Source organism: Triplophysa dalaica, chromosome 2 (assembly GCF_015846415.1).
Source record: "Triplophysa dalaica isolate WHDGS20190420 chromosome 2, ASM1584641v1, whole genome shotgun sequence".
NCBI classification, from domain to species: domain Eukaryota; kingdom Metazoa; phylum Chordata; class Actinopteri; order Cypriniformes; family Nemacheilidae; genus Triplophysa; species Triplophysa dalaica.
The window spans coordinates 28516207-28538643 of NC_079543.1; the positions used below are offsets into that span (position 1 = coordinate 28516207).

General features: G+C 37.2%; 1 protein-coding gene across 2 annotated transcripts in view; it reads left to right on the forward strand.

Annotated features, from left to right (window-relative positions):
* gpc6a (glypican 6a) overlaps positions 1 to 22437 on the forward strand; it is a 168105-nt gene that overhangs the window by 19587 nt on the left and 126081 nt on the right. For both annotated transcript variants that reach the window (XM_056737570.1, XM_056737571.1), the window contains exon 2: positions 13031 to 13189. In XM_056737570.1, coding sequence (XP_056593548.1) covers positions 13031 to 13189 — 159 coding nt within the window. The remainder of the gene's footprint in view (positions 1 to 13030; positions 13190 to 22437) is intronic.

A 22437-nucleotide genomic window follows, 5' to 3' on the forward strand; every position in this document is an offset into this window, starting at 1 on the left:
CAGTCTTAAACACTATAATATGAAGATAACTGTTTTTTATTATGTCATCATGTTTTTATTGTGTTTTAATGTGTTATTTAGCTTTATTTATTATGTCTTAAATCAAAGCAAACCAACAGCAGTTTCATTGATATTAATTGGAATGCACAATAAAAAAACATGATTATTGAAAGATTTAAAAAAGTTATTTCATTTTTGAACCAAACTCTTCAAAAACACAGTACACTACAATTGAGTACAGTTTACTGTAGTAAATATTAAAGTATACTACAGTATTCTATAAATATTATTAGTTCGTATTAGTTACTACACTTGGATATTATATATATATATATATATATATATAAATACTATAATATGAAGAGTTTGGTTCCAAAATAAGATAACTCTGTTTTAAAAAACAAAAATCATGTTTTTTATTACGTTATAATGTTTTTATTGTGTTTTAATGTGTTATTTAGCTGTATTTTTTGTTATTATGTCTTAAATCAAAACAAGTTTAACTGTTTGGAACCAAATTCTTTATAAAGTACAGTACACTACAGAGTATAGTTTACTATGGTAAATATATTAACATACCACAACATTAAATATAAAAATAAACAGCTGCACTTGCTTAATGTACACTATAGTATTCTGTTTTATTAAATATGACAATATTCTACAGTACATTACAAGTAAATACTGTTTACTATAGTAAATCATAAGTTTGGCTCCAAAATGAGATAACTCTGTATTTAAAATAAATAAAAATCATGTTTTTTATTATGTTATCATGTTTTTATTGTGTTAGCTGTATTTTCTTAGTTTTGTGGCTTAAATCTAAACAAACCAACTGCACTTTGATTGATGTTAATTTTCTAATGCACGTAAAAAAACTCATTTTGGAAGCAAGCTCTTCAAATACTTGAATATAATACAGTATTTTTTATCATGTTTACAGGTAATTCTACCCATCTGAAAACTGAACCATTTCTATGTATTATGTATGATTCATGAATGGACTAGCGTTGCTAACATTAATACTTCACTGTACGGCCTTTATTTTAGCACAAAATAAATATAACGAGGGTTTTCCTTGAACTTACTGTACGCCCTCTTCTGAGTGAAGGAAAGCTCTAGTTTTAACATCCGCACATTTAATAGCCGGCATGCATCATTCTAGACACTTGCCACGGGCAGAAGAGAAGTTTCTTAGCGAACGGCACAGTCGTCCATTGACATTTAGCAGAAGCGCCTCCACCTGAAGTCATGTGTGACCCCTCATTAACGGTGAAGGGGATTTGAGCGAGGAACTATAAAATGCTCATAAGGCTGTTAATGTACATTAAATGGACTTTAAATTACAGCAGGGTTGAGTGCTTCTGGCGTGTACTGTATGCTGGTCCGAGGCCGTAGGAAGCGGGTTATGGGAACGATGCTGTAGTCTCTTCATCTTGTAGACGCTGTGGATCACTGAGTCGTGGAATAGTTTTCTTGAAAGCATATTTTCATTTGAGCGCAAGGCAAAAGCTGCTGATATTGTGCAGTTTAAGGCTTTTGGGTTTAACATCTCAGCGCCGTTGGAGGTTTTGATTAAACAACCTTATAGAACAACCTTTTTAAGCTGTGAAATATTGTTGTAACGCTAACAAAAAAGCCAAAAGAAGAAGTAAGGCCGTATTCAGACTTTACTTCTTTATCGAAGCTGCTAGTCTGTTTTACATTATAATCCTATGGAGTAAACTTTGTTTTCAAAAAACATCCTGAACACTTTATTAAACGCCAGCGCCGGCGTCGTTTTCTGCAGCTCAGGGCGACTTTTTAAGTTGAAAAACATTGTTGCTAACGGGCAAAAAACGTCAGGCTCCTTTTCACAGCTAACCAATGACAAGCGAGTAGTGTGTTTCCATAACAACATGCGAGGGAGGTGATTGGTAAAGCAGGATCAAGCTTGAAAACATGAAATGATCAAAAAAGACGTCATGGCCTATGATGCTTTCATGGGTTTTTGGATATGGTTCCGTATGTTGATGTCACATTTAATGTCAATACCAATTTGCTAAAAAAAAAGGAAAACAAATATTCTAGAAGAAATGTGAAATCCTGTCAGAGAGGAAGAATATGTTGCTTCGTTATTTTAATATGTATGAAGTCAATATTACAGGTTTATTAATATGTTCGCTTTTTAGTCTTCTGATGCATTCCCTGTCTTTTTAGTCACCTTCATCTTGCTGTATGGTGTGCAATTAATCTTTTCATAAAACATAATACTGTAAATAGCTAATATTTCAAAAAAGATGCATATAACTTTGGTTGCATGTAATATTTCATAACAATATATGGAGATTTTGGTTCCAAAACGAGATAATTTTAAATGTATACATTTTTTCTATTGTGCATTCCGATTAATATAATATAATCAATCTGCATTTCATTGGTTTTGATTTAATCCTTAATAACTAAAAAATACATCTAACTTACATTATAAAACACAATTAAAACATGATAATATAATTAAAGAAAAAAATTTTTTTTAAAACAGAGCTATCTCGTTTTGGAAACATGCCATAATAACTCAAAAAATACAGCTAACTTACATAATAAAAACATAATAAAAAACATGATTTTTGAATTTCTTTTAAACGGTTTTATCTCATTTTGGATCCAAACTCTTCATATATAAGTTTGGTTGCACACTATTTTATTCAAGTCATAAACACCATAGATAATTGTGTTGGACCTAAATTTGTTTAACTAGATCTATTTAAATGGTTAAATCATTTCCCCCGTACTTTTCTATTGTGTAATGCTTGAGGAAATCTGTGAGCAGGTTAGGTGCGCTGAAAGAACTCTTGCGTTATTTGGAAGTTAAAGAACCCTTCAGAACTGTAGCATATGGGGGCATTCAGAAAGTCTCTGGCCCGTCCTAAATGAACTCATTCCATTTGGGTCTGGACTCCCAGCAGGAATTACAGAAAGTGGGATATGGAGTAGAAGTTTACGCCGGTGGAGAAAACAGTCTGTGGCTAATTTTGCCCACTTCGTTCCTCTAATGAAGTCTCATGTCGTCCAACGCCATATTATCACATGAAATCTGGTCCATAATGCAGATTATTCTGGCACAAAACTGCAGACTGTTTTTAAATGAGGTGTAAAGTGTTTAGAGTTCATCTGAAATACCATCTTTTGAAGATAGGATGTCACAAAACTGGAAAGTGTTTTGTTTTGTCAGCACTTGTTATTCCTCGCCTTAGAATAATAGCCGTTTTGAAAATATTGAGATTTAAGGTTGCTTTCCATTTGACTTTGAAGACTTCTTTACTTTAAGTAACGTAAAAAACGTTTACTTTAAGGAGATCACAAAATGTACACAACACCAAGAATAGAAACATCACATAATGTAAATGAAATGTCACATCATATGAAAGTGTGAATAACTCAGTTTTGTCAAAAATGTCAGAGAGAATCTTATAATTCCAAGGTGACAAATTACGCAAAAATTGCTCTGCTTTTACACACAAGAAATGTTTTCCCTTACTTTCATTTGTTGAGTAAAGACAACATAATAGAAGCTTGATTTATTGCAAAAGTATTTGGATTTGGAAACCTTGTTAAAATGTGCTTTTCCTTCGGATCAGGTTGCATCCAAAATAAAGTCCAAAAGTTGTGCTCCTACCCAACCTCCAGCATTTTCATTTATGAAATATTTCGGTAATTTGAGCTTTCAGCGATTTGTAAAGGTGCAATGCTCCCAACATGTTTAACATCATATTTAACGTCGATGTGCTGGACCTTACACCACAAGGTGATTAAGAAACTTTATATATTCCATCTGGACGTATCAGTTGGATGGCAGCACCCCTCATGGCCGTGAGGCACAATTATTCAGTGTTTGGTCTAAAGCTCATTCATTATACAGTATGACACCGATGTGTTCATTAGATAGCCGTTATTATTCTTTTAAAGGCTAACCCCGACCAGCAGAACAGAAGGCACTTGGAGATCTTTAATCATGTTTGCTGATTCGGTTAGCGGTGGTCTGGCAGCGTCTCAAAGAACTTCAGACCCCTGAAACCTCGTTCCAGGACCTTTAATCTCCGCTCTCTTTCACAGCGTGTTTGCTTTGGCTCTGTTTGTCCTGTCAGTCTCTTCTCTAAAGTTTTCTTTGTGTGTTCAGATAGATCACGTCAGGATACGCTCTTAAATTAATCTGACAGCGCAGATGTTGGCAGAGGAGCAAGCGATGACTGGAGGTCTTCTCATAAACCACCGTCAGATGTGTTTCTGTAGGGTTTGTATTGAAATGGTGAAGGCTACATGATGTGAAGCTCGTAATACACAGCTCTATTCAACTATATTCAAATGAATATGCTGTGATGTCATTTACAAAAAGTGGTTTTAAATATGGAAAAACCCAACTGTTGGTTTAAATTGATCTAGACTATATTAATAGTGGACCAAACCATGGATTGAAATAACCTGGCATTTTGGGTTCAAACAACCCAACTGTTGGGTTTACACAGTCATGGGTTAAAATAAGTGGTTTATAAAATAATAAAATAAAATATGAAATGCAATTGTTATTGTTATAAAACATAATATTTCACTTATCTTATATTTCTTGAAGATGCATATAACTTTGGTTGCATGTAATATTTCATAACAATATATGAAGGGTTCCAAAATGAGACAACTTTTTTACAATTACAAAGCCAGATTGTAAATAAAATACATTTTAACAAAACTAATATTATAAAATATTATAAAATTAAATAAAGAAATAAAGAAATTATATTTTTATAAAATATTGTAAAATAAATAAAATAATAAAATACAACAGAATAGAATAGAATAGAAGGAAAAAGAAAAAGAGGAAATAATAAAATACCTTGATAAAAATAAATATTTTCTGATATCTGGGGATCAAGCCCAAACCTATGTGATGATAACACATTACCCTTTTTTTTCTTTTTATACTGATTTACCAATTAACTATGGTGTAAATATTAAAGCTGTGTCTCTAAAGGGTGATTTGGTTCAACATTACCATGTGAAAGACATGTACATGATGTCTATTGGTGTACTCACAGCAGGACACAGATGAGAGAGGCGGTCAACAGTTCTATCAGCCGAGTCTTTATGAGATTCACTGTGATGTAATAGAGTAAGAAAGAGACATACTCTCAGAACCGGATCGATACAGATCTCAGCTCAAGACGTGCCCGCTTTCCACAGCTACTTTCCTCCCGATAATGAGCTAATGCTTCACCTGAGCTAGCTGGGGAATCTATAAAAATAGCTTAGCACGTTTAGCCTAACAACCCCACGCATGCTGAAGTCAGAACCTTTAATGGAACCCTGTTTAGCCGGACGAGACTCCATTCTCCTCCACGCCTGATCTGAAGCCAGTGATCCAGAGCTGGTTTTGATGGGCTGGTATCTGATGGCCGATCGATGCCAATTCATTCCGTGCAGAACTAGCAGCGCTATCGAACGTGCGAAAACAGCCGACACCGTCCTGCAAGCCGAGACTTGATTAGTCATGGAATTAACAGCAGCTTCAGATTTCATGACAGACGAGGAGAATCTCTTTGCGGTTCCTAAATGACTCTGAGTGCTTTCTGCTTTTTGCTATCCCATCATTCTCTGCAGCGGGTTCCCACTACATGATAAATGACTTATTGGGTGGCCGCTGACAAAAGTCTCCACACGCCCGCCGCGCAATAAACAACAATGATTATTGATTTTTTTCACGGTCCTCACCACAAACAAAATGAGCTAAGATGGCATGCGGTTTGTCGGGGCGCTCAGAGCGGTGCGAGCCATCAAAGAGAGAGGAGCCCACGGGTTCTGTCGGCCGCATATTAGATCAGAGCGGCGCCGTGAGAGTTTTAGCGGCGCGGAGGGTGAATGCGTTGGCAGGGAGTCTTTCAGAAGTCGCACACAACGGGCCGTGGGACCCACCAGATGGTCGTGGCCATATGCAGGAGGTCCCTGTGGCCAGGTAGACTAATGAATACCACCGAGACTTGATCCTAGTTTTTTTGGCACGACTTTGTTCGCTGGGCACAATCAGTTCCCATGACTGCTCGTGTGCTGGTGTGAAATCTCAATCGGATTTCCTGGAGCTCTACTTTATGCGTCAAACCGCCTCTTTTGGTTTGTGTTGTGAAACGGGCTGTCACGGTTTGGGGTTTATAGATCGTGGCCAAACACTCATTATCACAATATTTATTTGGATTCGTTTTCAAGAAAAAAAAGATGACATCAGTAAAATTCATCCAGAAAAACTTTCAGAAAGAAACTTTTCCCATAACTGCAAATGTTGAATGGGTGCCGTATAGAGAGAGAGAGAGAGAAAGAGAGAGAGAGAGCGCGTATGTTTGCGAAGTTCAGGTATTTGTTTGTTCACTACATTTGGGTGATGAATGTTATATAAACTCTGGAAATAATGCTTGATTTGGAGATGGTTTGAAACTGATATATGGAGCCGTCCCAGCGCTAGAAGATGCCGGAAATGAACCCCATGCAGTGTTTGAAACTAATGTCTGTTTTGTTGGCAATGGTTGTGCACATGCTTTAGTTCAGCCTACCCCTCCCCCCGTATGCTTTCGGAAATAATCATACAGCTGTCGTTCATATATGTAATCAAACTAAATACTCTTCGAAGATATAAAGTATGCAATACTACTCTTTAGGTACTCAAGATAAGTATGAGATTGGCAGAAACCCCGTTTGTTACGGCCGCTTTAACAGTTTTTTTTTCCAGCCCTGATCAGCTTCTTTAAACGGTAAAGTAATTTTTCATTTTAATGTGTCGAGTAAAACACAAATTACAGGTCTAACTTCATGTGTCTTGTAAACACTGTGACTGTGTATCCAGCTTTAAAACATCTTTTTATTTGAGTTTTTTTGAGTGTTCTGACTCAGAGGGAGGCCTATAATACCTGGAGAGAGTTCTCTGTTAGCGTTCCATTACATCTTGATTGTCCGGTTGGCACAGGACCCTCAGAAACATTCCATTTAAACTGTGCCATCTGCTACATGGCCACATCCAGAAAAACATTCAGAAAGAAACTTTTCCCATGTCTCAATGCTCTTGCTGTGCAGAAAAACACCAGATGTTAACAACCGTATCCTGAAATAAACAGTACTCATTGAAGAAGAACTGATTCATGATGAATGACAGGATGTGTGTATGATGTGGAAGGTATAAATGAGATGGTTAACGTGATATTTCACCCAAAAATTACAATTCGGTCATCATTCACTCACCCTTGTGTTGTTACAAATCTCCATAAATTTCTTTGTTCTGATGAACACAGAGAAAGATATTTGGAAGAATGCTTATAACCAAACAGATTTTGCCCTCCATTAACTCCCATTGTAGGAAAAATTACTTGATCATTTTTTGTTCTGTTGAACACAAAAGAAGATATTTTGAAGAATGTAGGACAGCAAACAGTTCTGGGGCACTTTTGACTCCTATTGTATTTAAGGAGCCAATGGGGGGCATAATCGGTCTGGTCAGACGCATTCTTCCAAATATCTTTCTCTGTATTCATTAAAACAAAGACAGATTTGGAACAACTCGGAAGGTGGGTAAACGATGATAGAATTTTTTGGTTGAAGTTTCACTTTAAAAGCTGTGTCTCCAGTGCTAGTTTTCCGTATTAAGCAACCTGTATATAAAAATTGAATAATAAATTAAAAATAAAATAAAAATATTTCTAAATGAAATAATGAATTAAAATGAAAAAGAATAATAATTAAATTAATTGGAAAAAAAAAAAAAATTAAATAAATAAACAAACATAAATATTTTTTATGTGAGCCTATGTGATGGTAACACAATGCCCATTTTGTTCTTTTTTACTGATTTACAAATTGACTACGGTATAAATACTACAGCTGTGTCTCTAAAAGGTGGTTCGTTTCTACATTACCATGTGTACCTGCAAATATTTTTTTGGTAATGATTATGAATATCTAAATATATCTGTCGTTGAAAAAATGAAAGTAGGAAAATTAATTAGTAAATGTATTGGATTTAATCATTTTTTTCTTAGATGAAGTATTCAACATCCTATATACAGTCACACACAAACCTTCACAAAGTGAGGAATTCAGTTTCAAATCAACATGAAAACGATGGCGTGATATCGATGATATCAAAACGATGATATCAAACCCCTCTCAGAAAACCGCATCGAGTCTGTCGGTATCTGTCTGGGATGTTTCGGAGATGAAAGGCAACAACAGTTTGTCTTGTATTTACTGATACAATCCCCTCATCAATTACTCCAATTTACTCACTTTTAAGGGAAACTAATTTGTCTTACAGTACAATCAAACACTCATTATGTGCAATGTAATTACTGCCGGCTTGAGTCAAGATTCAATTGTAATGATACAGATGGTTCTGCTGTTGCCAAAGAAAGCAATGAGCGCTTTTTTCCGCCACGATTTGGTTTGGCCTTGTTTTCACTGAACTCAGTTTGTGTAATGTTGTACTTTCAGACCGATGCCGCTATCTTTAATTTGGTTTATTGGCTCAGCTAGAGGTGTGGGCATTGATGTATTGCGAGGCTTATGAAGTTAGGCAGATCGTGGGGAAACCAGCAGCGTTCATGTTAAAGCCAAGTAAAAAGCTGACGTTTATTGGGCGGCGGGCGGTCGCTGTGACCTGAGAACATTGCTGATGCTGTATGTGGAGTGTTAACAGAAGCAACGTAAGCATGGGTTCACCTGCTCTCCATCTTCAGATTTAATGTTTGTGACGGTCAATTTATGAGACTGTCCGCTATCAAATCTGTTTGTGAGATATTTACACATCTTAAAGACGATTAAAATGGGATTTTTCAACATGAGTCAACGATTTCATTTTCTGTTTTAGTACACAAACATTTATTTATATACTGTTTTCAGTTGTATTTACTACAAAGCACGATTGGTCCAGTGAGATTTTGGCCCATCAAAGAGATGCAAATGTTAAACGAATCCCTGTTGAGGAAACTTGGAATGGTTTTATGAAACAAGTCATGCCTTAAAAATATCTATTAACAGCATCCTTCTCATAATGATGCAATGGAGAGTCACTATCAAAACACTCGACTCTTGAGAAAAACAAAATGAGCTGAAAACAGTAGCCCTGCGTTAATATCATCATGTTTATTGTTTTTTAATTTTCATTTATCCTCCAGTTGTGGACAATGACTTTTAATATAAGTTTTGGATTATTGATTACCTATTAAAAATGTTATTCGTAACAAAACGCGACAATAAAAAAATAATTATTTTCAGATTACTGTTCATCTGTTTATGAAACGTTACAAGAATATCAAAACAAAACATTTTACTTTGCAGTAACAGTTGCTTGAGTGTTACTGTGGGGTTGCCAGGGGTGTTATCATCGGGTTACTGACCCCAATAGCACACATACATCTGGGAGACGTGTGTTTGATGTCTACAATTCTTCTTACAGGATGTGTTGTTTTGATTGTTTCTTCATTTGCAAAACGTCTCTGAGACATCTCCTATCAGATAAAATCTAGACGCTGTAGCCTGAAGCACACCTTTCAAAAAATTGAACGGTGCATCAAAGCGATGCGAACCGAAAATGCTGTGATTGGTTTGCTTGAATAGCGTTAGTGATAGCGTCGTTACGGGTGTTATTGTGAGGTTTCTAAGAGTGTTTCTGGGGGTTGCTAGGGGTGTTATTATGGAGTTTCTTAGAGTGTTTTTGGGGGTTGCTATGGGTATTATTGTGGAGCTTCTAATAGTGTTATTGGGGGTAGCCAGGTGTGTTACTATGGGGTTTCTAATAGTGTTATTGGGGGTTGCTAGGGATGTTATTGTGGAGTTTCCAAGAGTGTTATTGTGGGTTGCTATGGGTATTATTGTGGAGCTTCTAATAGTGTTATTGGGGGTAGCCAGGTGTGTTACTATGGGGTTTCTAATAGTGTTATTGGGGGTTGCTAGGGATGTTATTGTGGAGTTTCCAAGAGTGTTATTGTGGGTTGCTATGGGTATTATTGTGGGGTTTTTACAGTGTGTTTAGGGGAGTTTCTAGAGATGTTATTGTGGCGTTTCCAAGTGTGTTTTGGGGGGTTCTAAGAGTATTACTGTGTGGTGGTTTCTAAGGGTGTTCTGTGTGGTTTCTAAGAGTGTTACTATGTGTTGTTTACTAAGGGTGTTCTGGGTGGTTATTAAATGTTTTTTTAATTGTATTGGCCAAAGTCAAAAAGCACACTCCACCCAACATCTTTGTTATTCTTGTTCATGTCTCGTGTCCGTCTTTTAAAAAGCGCTCTGAATTTCTCCAGCAGTTTTCTCATCGTGATTGAAGTCTGATTGCTGAGAGAAGAAATGACACACTTCTCCTCTGGAAGCCGTGTGATTTCAGGTCATTTTAGTCTGTGCTCAATCAGTTTCTGGAGCTCAGTACACAGGGTCAGAGGTTTTGTTCTGACAGCAGTGGATGGGCATGAATCCGTTCTAGCGGCCATGGGCTCTGCCAGATATGTTGTATGTAATTTAATTTATGTATTAGAATTGAATATCTGCCCATCACAAACTCACAGGCACATAGACCTTGACTCTTTGTGTTTATCTGATGCATGTTTTTATTCACTCATACATGCAGTCTTATTTCAGTCATTGAGCTGCTGGTTAAGTGATTCGGGGGGGCTGTCAGGTACTGTAGATGTAATACTCATTATTAGCTTACATGCCTGTACTCTTATTCCTGCACTTAATCTGTCAAACACTTCTTCAGGTTATGTGTGAAATCCTTTGATATTTGCCGTATTAAAGGGTTTTTCGCCTTTGGTAATAAATATCAAATATTTTACAGATCTAATGTCGCTGAATGCACTTTGATTTTTAATAAAACTGTTTGATCCATTGCATTGCAGTTTGCAGTTTTTTTTCTCATGTCTATCTGTGCATGTCTTCCATTAAACCTCAGCGCTGTGTATGAATCCAGTAAGAGTCACTCAACCTTCAGGCTCTTCAGATTCAATATACGATAACTCAGAACTGACGTTCACTTTCCAAACTGAGATTCAGATCTGGAATAACGTGTCGGAGCTGTTACACTGTGCACCTGTAAAACCTGCAATTGTGCAAAGTGAATGAACAGTTATTAGAGAAAAAAGCTGTAATGAAACTCCAGACCTATAGCCATTACTGCACAGATGTGGATTACACTAAAACATATGAATGACATTGTACAAATTTGCTAGAATAAACCAACTTGTAAAACCTCATAATTTCTGAAAGTGTGTCAATAATAAACATGACTTTGTTGGGAGCTTCATGCGCGTTATGACATTTCAGATTCTTTTCACACAAAGGCTGTAGTTTGTCAGGCAAATGCGAACTTTGTAAAGTTTTCTGACGTGAGCAGTCTTGTTTGATTGATGGCTTGCGGTGGTAAATGGTCTTTGTCTTTGTCATCTCTCATTGGAATTTCAACAGCAGCGAACGCTTGCATGAGTTTTCATAGTCAGCACTCTCTGCTAATTACAATCACGCGGCGTGCTCGGGGTCCCTGAGATAAAGATCCATAGCCATCCCTCACATCTTTACTGAGATAGACATGTACTGAATATTAAAGTTCAGAAAAGACTGTAAAGTGAATTATGCATATCTGGAAAGGCTTTGCATAAACCTCCTGGTTTTCATGACCCCACTTCCGTTTTCCATTCGGTGACAGATTGTTGTTAAGTAATTTTAGATATACAATAGTGTGTGATATCGTATACGATATAACGATATAAGAATGAATGTTATGGCCTATTTTAGTTTTTTTATTTGAAGTTGAAAATGAGTGTTAGTAGCCCGCTTGCTATATAATCGTCTAATATGAGCTTTTGAATCAACTTTCAGTTCACAGCACACCAGTTTACAGGCTCCATTCACGATGGAAGGAGTCGGCCGCATCATTACCAACACGCTCTTGTTTTGCCGTGAGCGGGTAATGTTGAGGCTATTTAGCTGGCGGTTGGCATTTCCTCCGTACGTCATATTGTCCCGCGTCCTGCACGTGCCAAAAGCACTTTGGATTTGGCTTATGAAATGATGCCTGCGGTGGCCTATCTGACAGCACGTGTAATCCAGCAGGTGTTTGGGAGATTTCTCCGTGAAGTTGGGACGGGCAGGACAGCCCGACGCTGAGGTCGACAGATGGTGCAGGTGGAAAGCTGGACGCGTTGTTCAGAGATTTCATTTATACTTAAAAACTGTAATTAATTCACTGCTGGTTTGTGAAACAAGTTTGGTCCCCTCGGGAACCCGGACTGACACCGGTCTGAACCAGACTACAGTAGTTGTGCCTGTTTATAGACGGTTTTGTCTTAACAACATTAACAAACGTTACTGCGCATGCATACTTTTCTGAGCCCAGCTGAACTTCCGGTACACATTCACAAACAATAGAATGCTTATAGATTCATTTTTATTATTTGGATATACTTGCCTCTCCAATATTTTGAATTTAGACTGAGATACCAAGCTCAACCACTAGATGTCAATGTACCATACGGTAACTTTAAACGCGACTGAACCCATTTATCAAACTGTTTATTTAAAATCATGAGAATACAACACACTACAATTATTATACAGTAAAATAATAATACAAATTAATATGAACATTAAATTATATCTAAATAGTTATAGTATTAGACACTAGCTGGACATTTACTGGGGGTGAGGCGCACTGGTGTCCGATCAAACGATCTATAGAATTATCAAAGCTTTTTTCGTATTTGTTGTACATCATATTTTGGTGTAATGCAGCCTGTCAGATGAACAGACTTACGGTTTGTCCTGGTGTATTATAACTCGCACAGAGGGAGATCGTGTAGATCTGTCTCTCTGACGTAATTAAAGATGTCACATCCAGCGCTGATATGCACCATTAATCTCCGTAAGGCCACCTTCATATCTTCAGTGTGTTTTGGGAAATCACACTTCAGTTGTGATTTAACAAAGCGTGTTTTGATTGGGCCCGTCTGAATTGTGTCCTTCTCTCGTCCCACAGGTGAACATCTGCGAGTTTGTTCTCAGGGGTACACATGCTGCACCTCAGCGATGGAGGAGAGACTCGGCCAGCAGAGCAAACAGGAGTTTGACAGATTAGTAGAAGAGAGCAGCCACACCATACGGACCACGTTTACCTCCAAACACAAGAAGTTTGACGGTAAGGCGAGCGACGGTGGATTTTTCGGTTTGCAGGTCACGTCACATGCGATGATTTCAGTGCAGATGGGAATGACTTCCTAATGCTTCGTTTCATGATTCTTTTAGTCATTTTGAGAAAGATGTATTTGGCATTGAACCTCATTTATGAACACATGAAATTAAATTGTTTGAGGAAACTCAATTTACGCAGAAACGTGGAAAATGTAATTGCATTCGCTGTCCTCACAAGGCTGGGAATTTTCATCAGAACAGAACAAACGATTAGCAATAGTTAGTTGTTTAATTTGTCTTTAGCTCATAGCGTGTTAATGTAGCGCAAAGGGGTCCTTTTACACAGACTTTTTAATTATCAGAAGGAAGCTATAGAGCTATAAATATTAGAGTCACAATTGCATATTGACTTCATATTACTGGGTGTAACTAGTAACCAATAACCAAGTAATTGAATTACTTTTCCCTTGAAAAACTAAAGTAATGGATTACACTTATTTTGTCTGTAATTTAATTACTGTTACTTCTGATGTTATTCAACTAAATACTGTGTAATATATTTAATAGAGTAATTTGTACAGTAATCTAATGTTTTCAGAATAACTTACCCAACACTGGTCACAATTCAATGCATCTTGGCCTTAAAATTCTTTAACACTTTAGAAAGTGAGAGAAAAAGAGAGAGAGTGAGAGAGAGAGAGAGAGAGAGTGTGAGAGAGAGAGAGAGTGAGAGACAGTGAGAGAGAGAGAGAGAGAGAGAGAGAGTGAGAGACAGTGAGAGAGAGAGAGAGAGAGAGACAGTGAGAGAGAGAGAGAGCTGAACATTTTCAGGTAAGATACTAAGACACAAGAACTTTATTTTACAGTAAAAACTGTTGCTATATATTTAAATTCATTTATATATTTAAAGTTATATGTTTTTGCAGTAATCTTCCACATCATTATTGCGGTGGATAATACAAGTGATTATTTTTCCAGCTCTTAGAGTTATATTTACAGTTCTTGATATGAAGATGTTTTAACACTGTGTAATGAGTAGTTTGGCAGTACAGGTACAGTTAACCTGTTGTCTGCTGTATTAAAGACCTACAGTTTGTATTTTGTGGCTGTTTTATTCTCATTGGTCTGTTGAACAACAGGTCAAATATTTAATAACTTCTTAGTTTCTGAAATCTTCTTTGTGTAGTTTGTAGAATTAGTGGTGTTTTTATCTCCCCCTCAAACTCTTTCAGTTCAAGCGTTAATGAAGATTTAATTTGCACCCAAGCAGATCTGTTTCTCGCCAGCACTAATTATACAGATTTTGAAAGATCGTAATGAAAGCGTACTGTGTAAAGTCAGCACACAGGTTCACAGGTTATGTGAAGGTTAATATCAGCGCTCTCAAAAGCTTATTTGCGCGAAGTGTGAGAAGAAATCATGCTTCATTAATGTAGCGTGTGCCTGTCGGGTTTTAAACAAAGATTTCATTTTTACCTGTTAGGTCTTATACAATTGTGCCATGAATGAAGAGGGTCCGTATGATGCTGTATTACCAACCCGATCTCATCAATCTGCGTTTAAATAACACGAGTTTACGCTTTCCGAATGCATGTAATACGCGCCAATTTTGCGTGTGTATGATACGCCCTCTGTAGTTTTTGGTCGTTTGCCTGGCCTCATAACAAGACGCGTTCACTTCTTTGCAATTTCTAAAAACGGAATGATTTTACAAATACTATTAAATACAATTTAAATACAATATTATTTGAACTTTAATAGATATTTTAGAGCACCTAACCCCACCCCTACCCTAAACCTAAACCCACCAGCTTCCCAATGAGATAAAACACACAACAAGCAAACAGAAGTCGCCACGTGTATTTATCGAAAAGAATGACCGACACTAGTATCAAAGCATAACAAACAGGTTGTGTTGTCCGAGACGTACGATATTTTTGTGCAAGTGCAGTAGCTTTATTTGCTGATGATGATTGCGGTCCGGGAATGGGTGCTGCACTCCCCTCTCATTCAAAAATACACTCTAGCTTAACATGTTACACAATTGGAGCAGGAGAGCCAATGCCGTTTGGTAATATAAGCTTACGTAATGATGCGACCAGTCACGAGACACACGAGAGCCAACGCCGTTTCACAATCGTCATTTTCGGCAGCCATTTTAAATCTGTAGTGGGCAGCCGAGTCGGAGTTTATGCCGGATGGAGAAGGGGATCGCTTCTGGGTCTGTTCTTCGGCCTTTGAACACGTAATTGCACTTTTGGAATAAATAGCATCTAACCGTATTTACCTGTTATGTTCTGTATTTTATATTGTGTAATACACCTACTCTTAGGTTTAGGGGTGGGGTAACGTGCTCAAAACGCGTCTAAATTGGGCAAACAAAATTATTAAGTGCACAAAATAAGATCACACCCTACATGTCAGGACGGCAAAATTATACCACAATATATAATTTAGTCGCTTCATGGATTTGTCTGCTCTCCAGCAAAGCTAATGGGAAATATTAGCGTATCATAAGCAGGCAAGATTTTATTTTGGCGTATGTATTAAGCCCAATAAGAAAGGGTAATATTATTTTCCAGATTGATGAGACCAGGTTGGTATTATAGTTATATTTCACTTTAGTAACTCAAATGTCTCCTGAAAAATGACTTTGGAGAAATGAAAACAGACAGAAATGAATCAACCGTTGACATATACGGACCAGTTCAGAGACATAAAGTGACCGTGGATGAAATCTTGTTATCTGACTTTTGATATGAGCAGATTTGACCAGCAGTGAGCACTAGTTGAGTCATGGCTTGAATATCCCCCGAACCCTCTGCAAAGATCTACAGTGGACTTACAGAGGTCCAGAATCCCGAAAGAGTTTTATTAAAAAGGAATACGGTGGCTGTGATTAACATAGTTGGTCTTTACATCTGACAGTTTCTTAATTACACCAGAGCGGTTGGGTTTGGAGGCATTATGGAGGCTGTTCTGAGCCATTGGAATGAGCGAGAAATTTCATTACTCTTGAAAAGAATCATTAATACTTCAGCAACATTATTAATACATTTGATCAGTAGTGAGCTTTTTCCACATGAATATTTCATCAGGCGTCCATTTTAAACCCGAAAAGTTTTGTCAAGTTGCAAACAAAATCAAAATCTGCAATCATCCATGCCCATTTTTTCCCTAAAATTACTTCGAATTAAAGGAAAAAGATAGTCAGTGTAATTGTTGAAGTGCATCTAGAATCTGGAGGTGTAAAATGAACATAGATTGTAGAGGTGAAACAATCTGGATTTGAGTCAATTTGATGAGAAATGTTTGAGTTCAAATTGAGATCTTCAATAATATTGACTTTTGATTGGACACTTGACAAATCTGATACAATCAATGCAATGACGCGTATATATGCAAATTTTGCATCATGCAATAGAAATGACGCGAATCGAGCGCTGCGATTGCTGCGACCGTGTTAATCTCGTCTTTTGCGAAGGAAGAAAATATTTATCAGTTCACGTCATTCACACGAACATATCAAACTTTTCCTGCGAGTAAAGAGCGAGGAACGCGATTGGTCGCCATTGGAGTAAACACAGTATAAAGTACATACAAAGTCAATGCAAAGACGCGAATAGACGCCAACTCGCGGCAGGGGATGCGAATGACGCAAATCAACGCTGCTATTGCCACAACTGCGCTCAATCTCGTCTTCCGCTAATGTTGAAAAAAATTGTCAGATCGCGTCACTCACGGAAAAATAACAAACATTTCCCCTCGAGTAATAACACGATGTATAACAAATAACAAAGAAATGTATACCGATTTCGTACAACTCGAAGGTGAGTAAACAATGTCATAAATTTCATTTTTGGCTGAAGTATCCCTTGAAGCAAACGCTTCCATTGCTCATTTTATCTCATCAATATCTTTCTTATGGGAGAGTTCAGAGCAGTGCATATTTCTTATTTGTTAAAAAATAGACAAAAGTGAATGTGATAAATATGAATGATGCAAATGATGTCGGTGAAGTGGAAATGAACTGCAGATGTTATCGGCGTGATAAATATCTTCCGGTCTTTAGACATTATTGAGCGTCTGGTATATATCAAATATCTGCATAAAGTCTGTTGTCTTCTGTATCATCTCAGCGCTGGTTGTTTACTCGCCTTTATCTGGGAGGGCAGGTGTATCTGACAGAAACACACACTCACAAACACACAACTTTATTCATCACTCTGATAGGCAGCGCAGATTTGGCAGCTAATCCCCAGTAACACCTTCAGCTTGGCCGGATAAATATCGATCTGTCCGCAGTATCTCTTTTCTCAAAAAGCAGGAGCTCCGTGTGATGAATGACTGTGTTTTTGTTCTCTGTTGGGCGTGAAGTTACGGATTTCCTGTGAATCTGTACGCCTGATGGGAAATGTTAACTCCGAGATGGACCTTCAAGTGAAATCTAGATCTGTTTTCACATTCACATTTTACCTTTTTACTTTTACACTGATGTCTATTCAGCTTAGTGAGTTAATATAAGTTTAGTCCTAAATAGTTCACCTTTAAGAGACAGCAAAAAAAGTATCAATCAACATATGGATGCAAACCTGCATGTGAGTCTTTCTTCAGTGGAACACAAAAGAAGATAATTTGAAAACTGTCTCAGTGGTTTTCTGTTCATACAATGGAAGTCAATGGAGTACAATGGTGTTTGATTATCAATGTTCTTCGAAATATCTTCTGTTGTGTTCTGAAAAAGAGAGAAACAAATGATGAAATAAATTTTACGTGGGTAAATGTCTCTTTAATCAGAGACTTAGTACTGTCGTAAAAGCTTGAGTTAAATTTAGCATTAGATCTCAGATACACTCCTTAAAATGAAAAAAGTTTTTCTGTCTTATAGAACTTTGTCACGTATTGCAATATTGTTTATGTTACCAAGTGCTTTGATTTTGGAAATCCAAAAATGTCTCTTCCGTGGCTTCGACGCGAATAACAAAATCGGCAGTGTTAAGACATGTCAAATTAACACTCACAGAGTATATATGTTAGGGATGCACCGACAGGATTTTTTTGGGTCGATACCGATTTTAACAAAAAACTATAGGCTGATTCCGATATTGGTCAATTGAAGTGTAAATGTAAGTTAAGATAAAAAATACAATAAGACAACATGATAATCTTCAAAGGTGATTTTTCTATCCAATATTTTTTTTTTAAAACATTATCTCAAATTTTTTATTTAAAATGTAACATTTATTGAATATATTTAAATAGAGTCTGTGCTGTTGCTATTTGCAGTAATTTTTTTGCTCAGTGAAAAACATTGGATATTCGGACATTCGACTCATTGCCTCTATGCAGTTAATAAATAAACTAGAGACCTATGAAATCAGTTTTATTTTTTCCCAAATTCCAGTTTTATTTTTCTGGATTTTGTGTTTTCTTTTCTTTTTTGAGTTGTAAAACTATGTTAATATGAATCAGTATCTTAGATCTTATGTTTTTTTCTTTTGCTGTTTTAAGTCTACTTACATTTAATTACTAGTTTTGAATTTTTTTAGTAGCAGTTTTGTCATGTGGTTAACTGGACTTTTATTTTGATGGCTTGCCGCAAAGTTTGACATTAGCTTCACTCAAATGATATTTTGAGGTTAACTCTGTTATAGCAGCGCTGATTCACTTTATGTGTTCGCGTCCACCAGATGCTAAAAAGTCTCTACAGTAAGTTACACAAAACCACACCACTCATTCACACGCAGAACAAGCAGATTGCATATTTAAACAACAGCTGAATAATTATTAGAGCTATTCATAACACAATTTGAATTTCATAAACTGTTCAGTGTTCTGGCGTGTTTCCGCATCAGGGAAATCTTTGGGCCTTTATAAACCAATTGCCGATATGCCGATGGTGTTAAATTCATTCAAAATCGACTGATTAATATCGGCGGACGATACAATCGGTGCATCCCTAATATATATTCAACACTCTTAAAGTGTGCATTATCTATACACTGTGAGAGTTAATTTGTCTTTTTTTAACACTGGTGATTTTTTGAAGAGGTTTATTTTGAAGAGATGTCTTCTGTTAGGACAGTTGGGTGTAGATGCTCATAAACGGGCTGTTGTCCACACGGCTGTCAGCATCGTTTCTCTCGTTCTCTTCTGGTGTGGAGCTGTAGGCACTTCGCAGGGATTTGATCCTTCATCCATTTTCCGTGCCCTCTGTTTTCATTCTTTTGCTATTTATAGGATCCTATTTAGAAATTCTTCAACTCCCACGTTTCGATTACAGCCGCGGATTCATAAGCACTTGGTGTTTTATTGAAAAAATCCTGACGCTGTTAAAGCCTTTGAAAGGCTGCAGGATTAAGTTAAATCGGAACGTTTTTTAACCTCACAACATCTCGCCTGCCTCATATCGACAGTGTTGGAAACGAAGCGATGCCCGAGAGTTTCTGTAGCTTCAGAACAGCACCGTAACAAGAAAAGTTTTCCGACAAGTGTTTTATTTTGTTTGCGATAGATTGTCAAAGGGATGTAAAAGTGTGCTAAAAAAGGCAAGAACTTAAGCTCTCAGGCTCACGCGTGACTTTAAACTGATGTATTTTTAGTGCACTGGTTTTCTAGAGATCTTCTTAGGTCGTTGAATGACTTTCTTTCCTTCTGTGGAACACAAGACGAAAGCAGCACGCCTGTGGTCCATGTCGGGTCGTTTGGATGGGATTAAAGCGATTATACAGATTACTGGATGACAAGCATGCAAACAACTTTATAAATGTGCACCGGTGGCAGATCTGATGTCCATTACACTGCATTAGTGTTGTTGTAATACATTAGCAGGGTATCTCTCACATGAGCCTCGCTTCAGCTCACTTTGACCTGTTTTTAAGAGTTGTGAGATGAGTACACGCATGCACACAAACACACAAACAAACACGCACACAAACACACGCACACACGGACACACACATGCACGCACACACAGGCGCTCATGAGCGAACGCAGATCTGCTGATTCACAGATGTTCCGAGATAAACAGAACAAATAACAGAAGGCGTAGGGTTAATTTTCTGCTGCGACATGTTTTTGGTTTGTTGTGTGTTTAAAGCAGCGTTCACATGCCATTTAACTGTAATGCAACACATTGCACAATTAAGTTAAATGAGAAATGTAGAAGTGTTCATTATTTTAAAAATCATAATGTGAAAACAGATCTGAGTTCAGACAGAAAAGAAAGCTGGCAAAGGATTTTTATAATCTATAGTTTATATACAGAAGTGATCTTGGATGCACTACGCGTTTTTCATCATTATTTATTTAAATAAATACACGTAGATATAGCTTCTTCGTTCTCAGCATTCATGAGCGTCTACTAATATGATGAGAGGAAAAAAGTCGTAATCAATGTTTTTGTTTCGTTCCCCCTTTGGCATTGTGTTTTTAATGCTTTAAATATAAATCCAGCGTATTTATGTGTTAGTGCATGCATGCAAACAAGAACAACTATTTGCCGGTGGGTTGAAAAAAAAACTCATTACAGAGATATTCTCTGAGAAATTGTGCAATGCCTCATGCAGTTTTGCTTCTCAAGTACATTTGTATTTAGTATCTTGTTTATACGGAGAACTAGATACTGTGAACAAAACAAAACTACAATATAGACTATACTGTTACAGGGGATTATTAAATACATCTGGTTGGAACTTGTGAATCTTTATTTTTTCAAGATTGAATAATTTGGGTACGTAAAACAGGCGCAGCTGGTCCGTTAAAGTTTAGAATACTTTACTTTTCTCAATAAACAAGATTCTACATGTTTGGAAAGATGCTGTTTGGGTGTGGACACGCCCGACCGTTTGTTTACGTAAAATAAGTTCCATGAGTTACGTAAACACTTGACTTCAGCATTGCAGTACGCAGGATTTTAGAAATACTGAAGTCCAAAAGAGATTGTCCCAAACAAATAATTTTGACATTCTTGTTCTACATATGTGAATTTTAAAAGTTTTGAGTGAAAATTAAATAACGATTGCTAAGATCGTGTCTGTCTTTTTATGTGTATCAGTAATGAAACACGTGGTCAATTGACTGGGTTTGGAATGACATGAAGGTAAGAGAGTGATAAGAAAATTCCAAAGTAACCTTTTGAGTGAAGAACTTTTGAATGAACTACCCCTTTAACTTTTTATGAAGTTACTGACATAAGACGTCAAATTACAAAAGTTGCAGACACTTGGGTTTTTATCAAAAAATAGGTCAACTTAAAATAGTAAAGAAACTGTGAAGCATTTGAATTATTTGCAAATCAAATAGTCGTTTTAACATAGGCTAACCCCAACCTATAAACTCACCTGAGTCAAAGCAACACGGTTTAGCATGAACTAGTGAAGATCTGGTAATGTCTTTGTTGACGCACCTAGAAAAATGTGCACAACCCCCTATTTGCCCATGCCTGCCACGTGTCTACATTGCAAAAGACGCAAATGTGAATTGGGCCTTAGACAGCTCTGGTAGATCAGATCTGAGATCAGTTATCTAGGTGTTTTCAACAATATTGGCAGCACTAAATAGTACAGTAAGTCCTATAAGGCAATGTTTTTCACCACAAAACTACAGAGGTGCGTGGACCTCAATGATAGGTACGGCAATGGACCCAAGCATAGGTTGAAGCATGACCTTCACGGTCAATTTGAAACACATTTTGATAAGTGATATTCAGAGGTTTAACACCAATGAAAGTCTCTGAATGAATCCCGCGGGTGTAAAGTAAGAGAAGTCAAGTTCCTCCCACAGGCTGGAGTGTTTGCCCGAGGTTCTGACCTCAGATGTAAGGTTTCTCTTCACAGCCGGAGCAGAACTGAGATGTGAAGTTCATCAGAAGTCGCCCTTAAGACTAAGAAGGCTTGTTATGACGGGTCAGACAGCTCTTACATCTCTGTAAAGGGCGACTTTAACCATGAGCGCTGGATTCCCATTACACACCTCTTACCCACAGCGACACATCGACACTCAACTAGATTAAATCGTGAGTAACATCAGTTGCACATATGTTGAGAGAGAGAAGAGGTTTGCGCTTTCTTCACATGGTTTACTGTAAGCACGAGCAATAGCAAATGTTCTGCTTGCTCAGAGAAATCAGGAGCAGAAATGCATTTGTGTACATTACTCCTACTTTACTGAAAGCTCTCAACGTCTTGTTTGAGGAATGAGCAGATAATGTGGGCATTTCGAAGAAATCCGGGATCATATTGTGTCTGAAAGAGA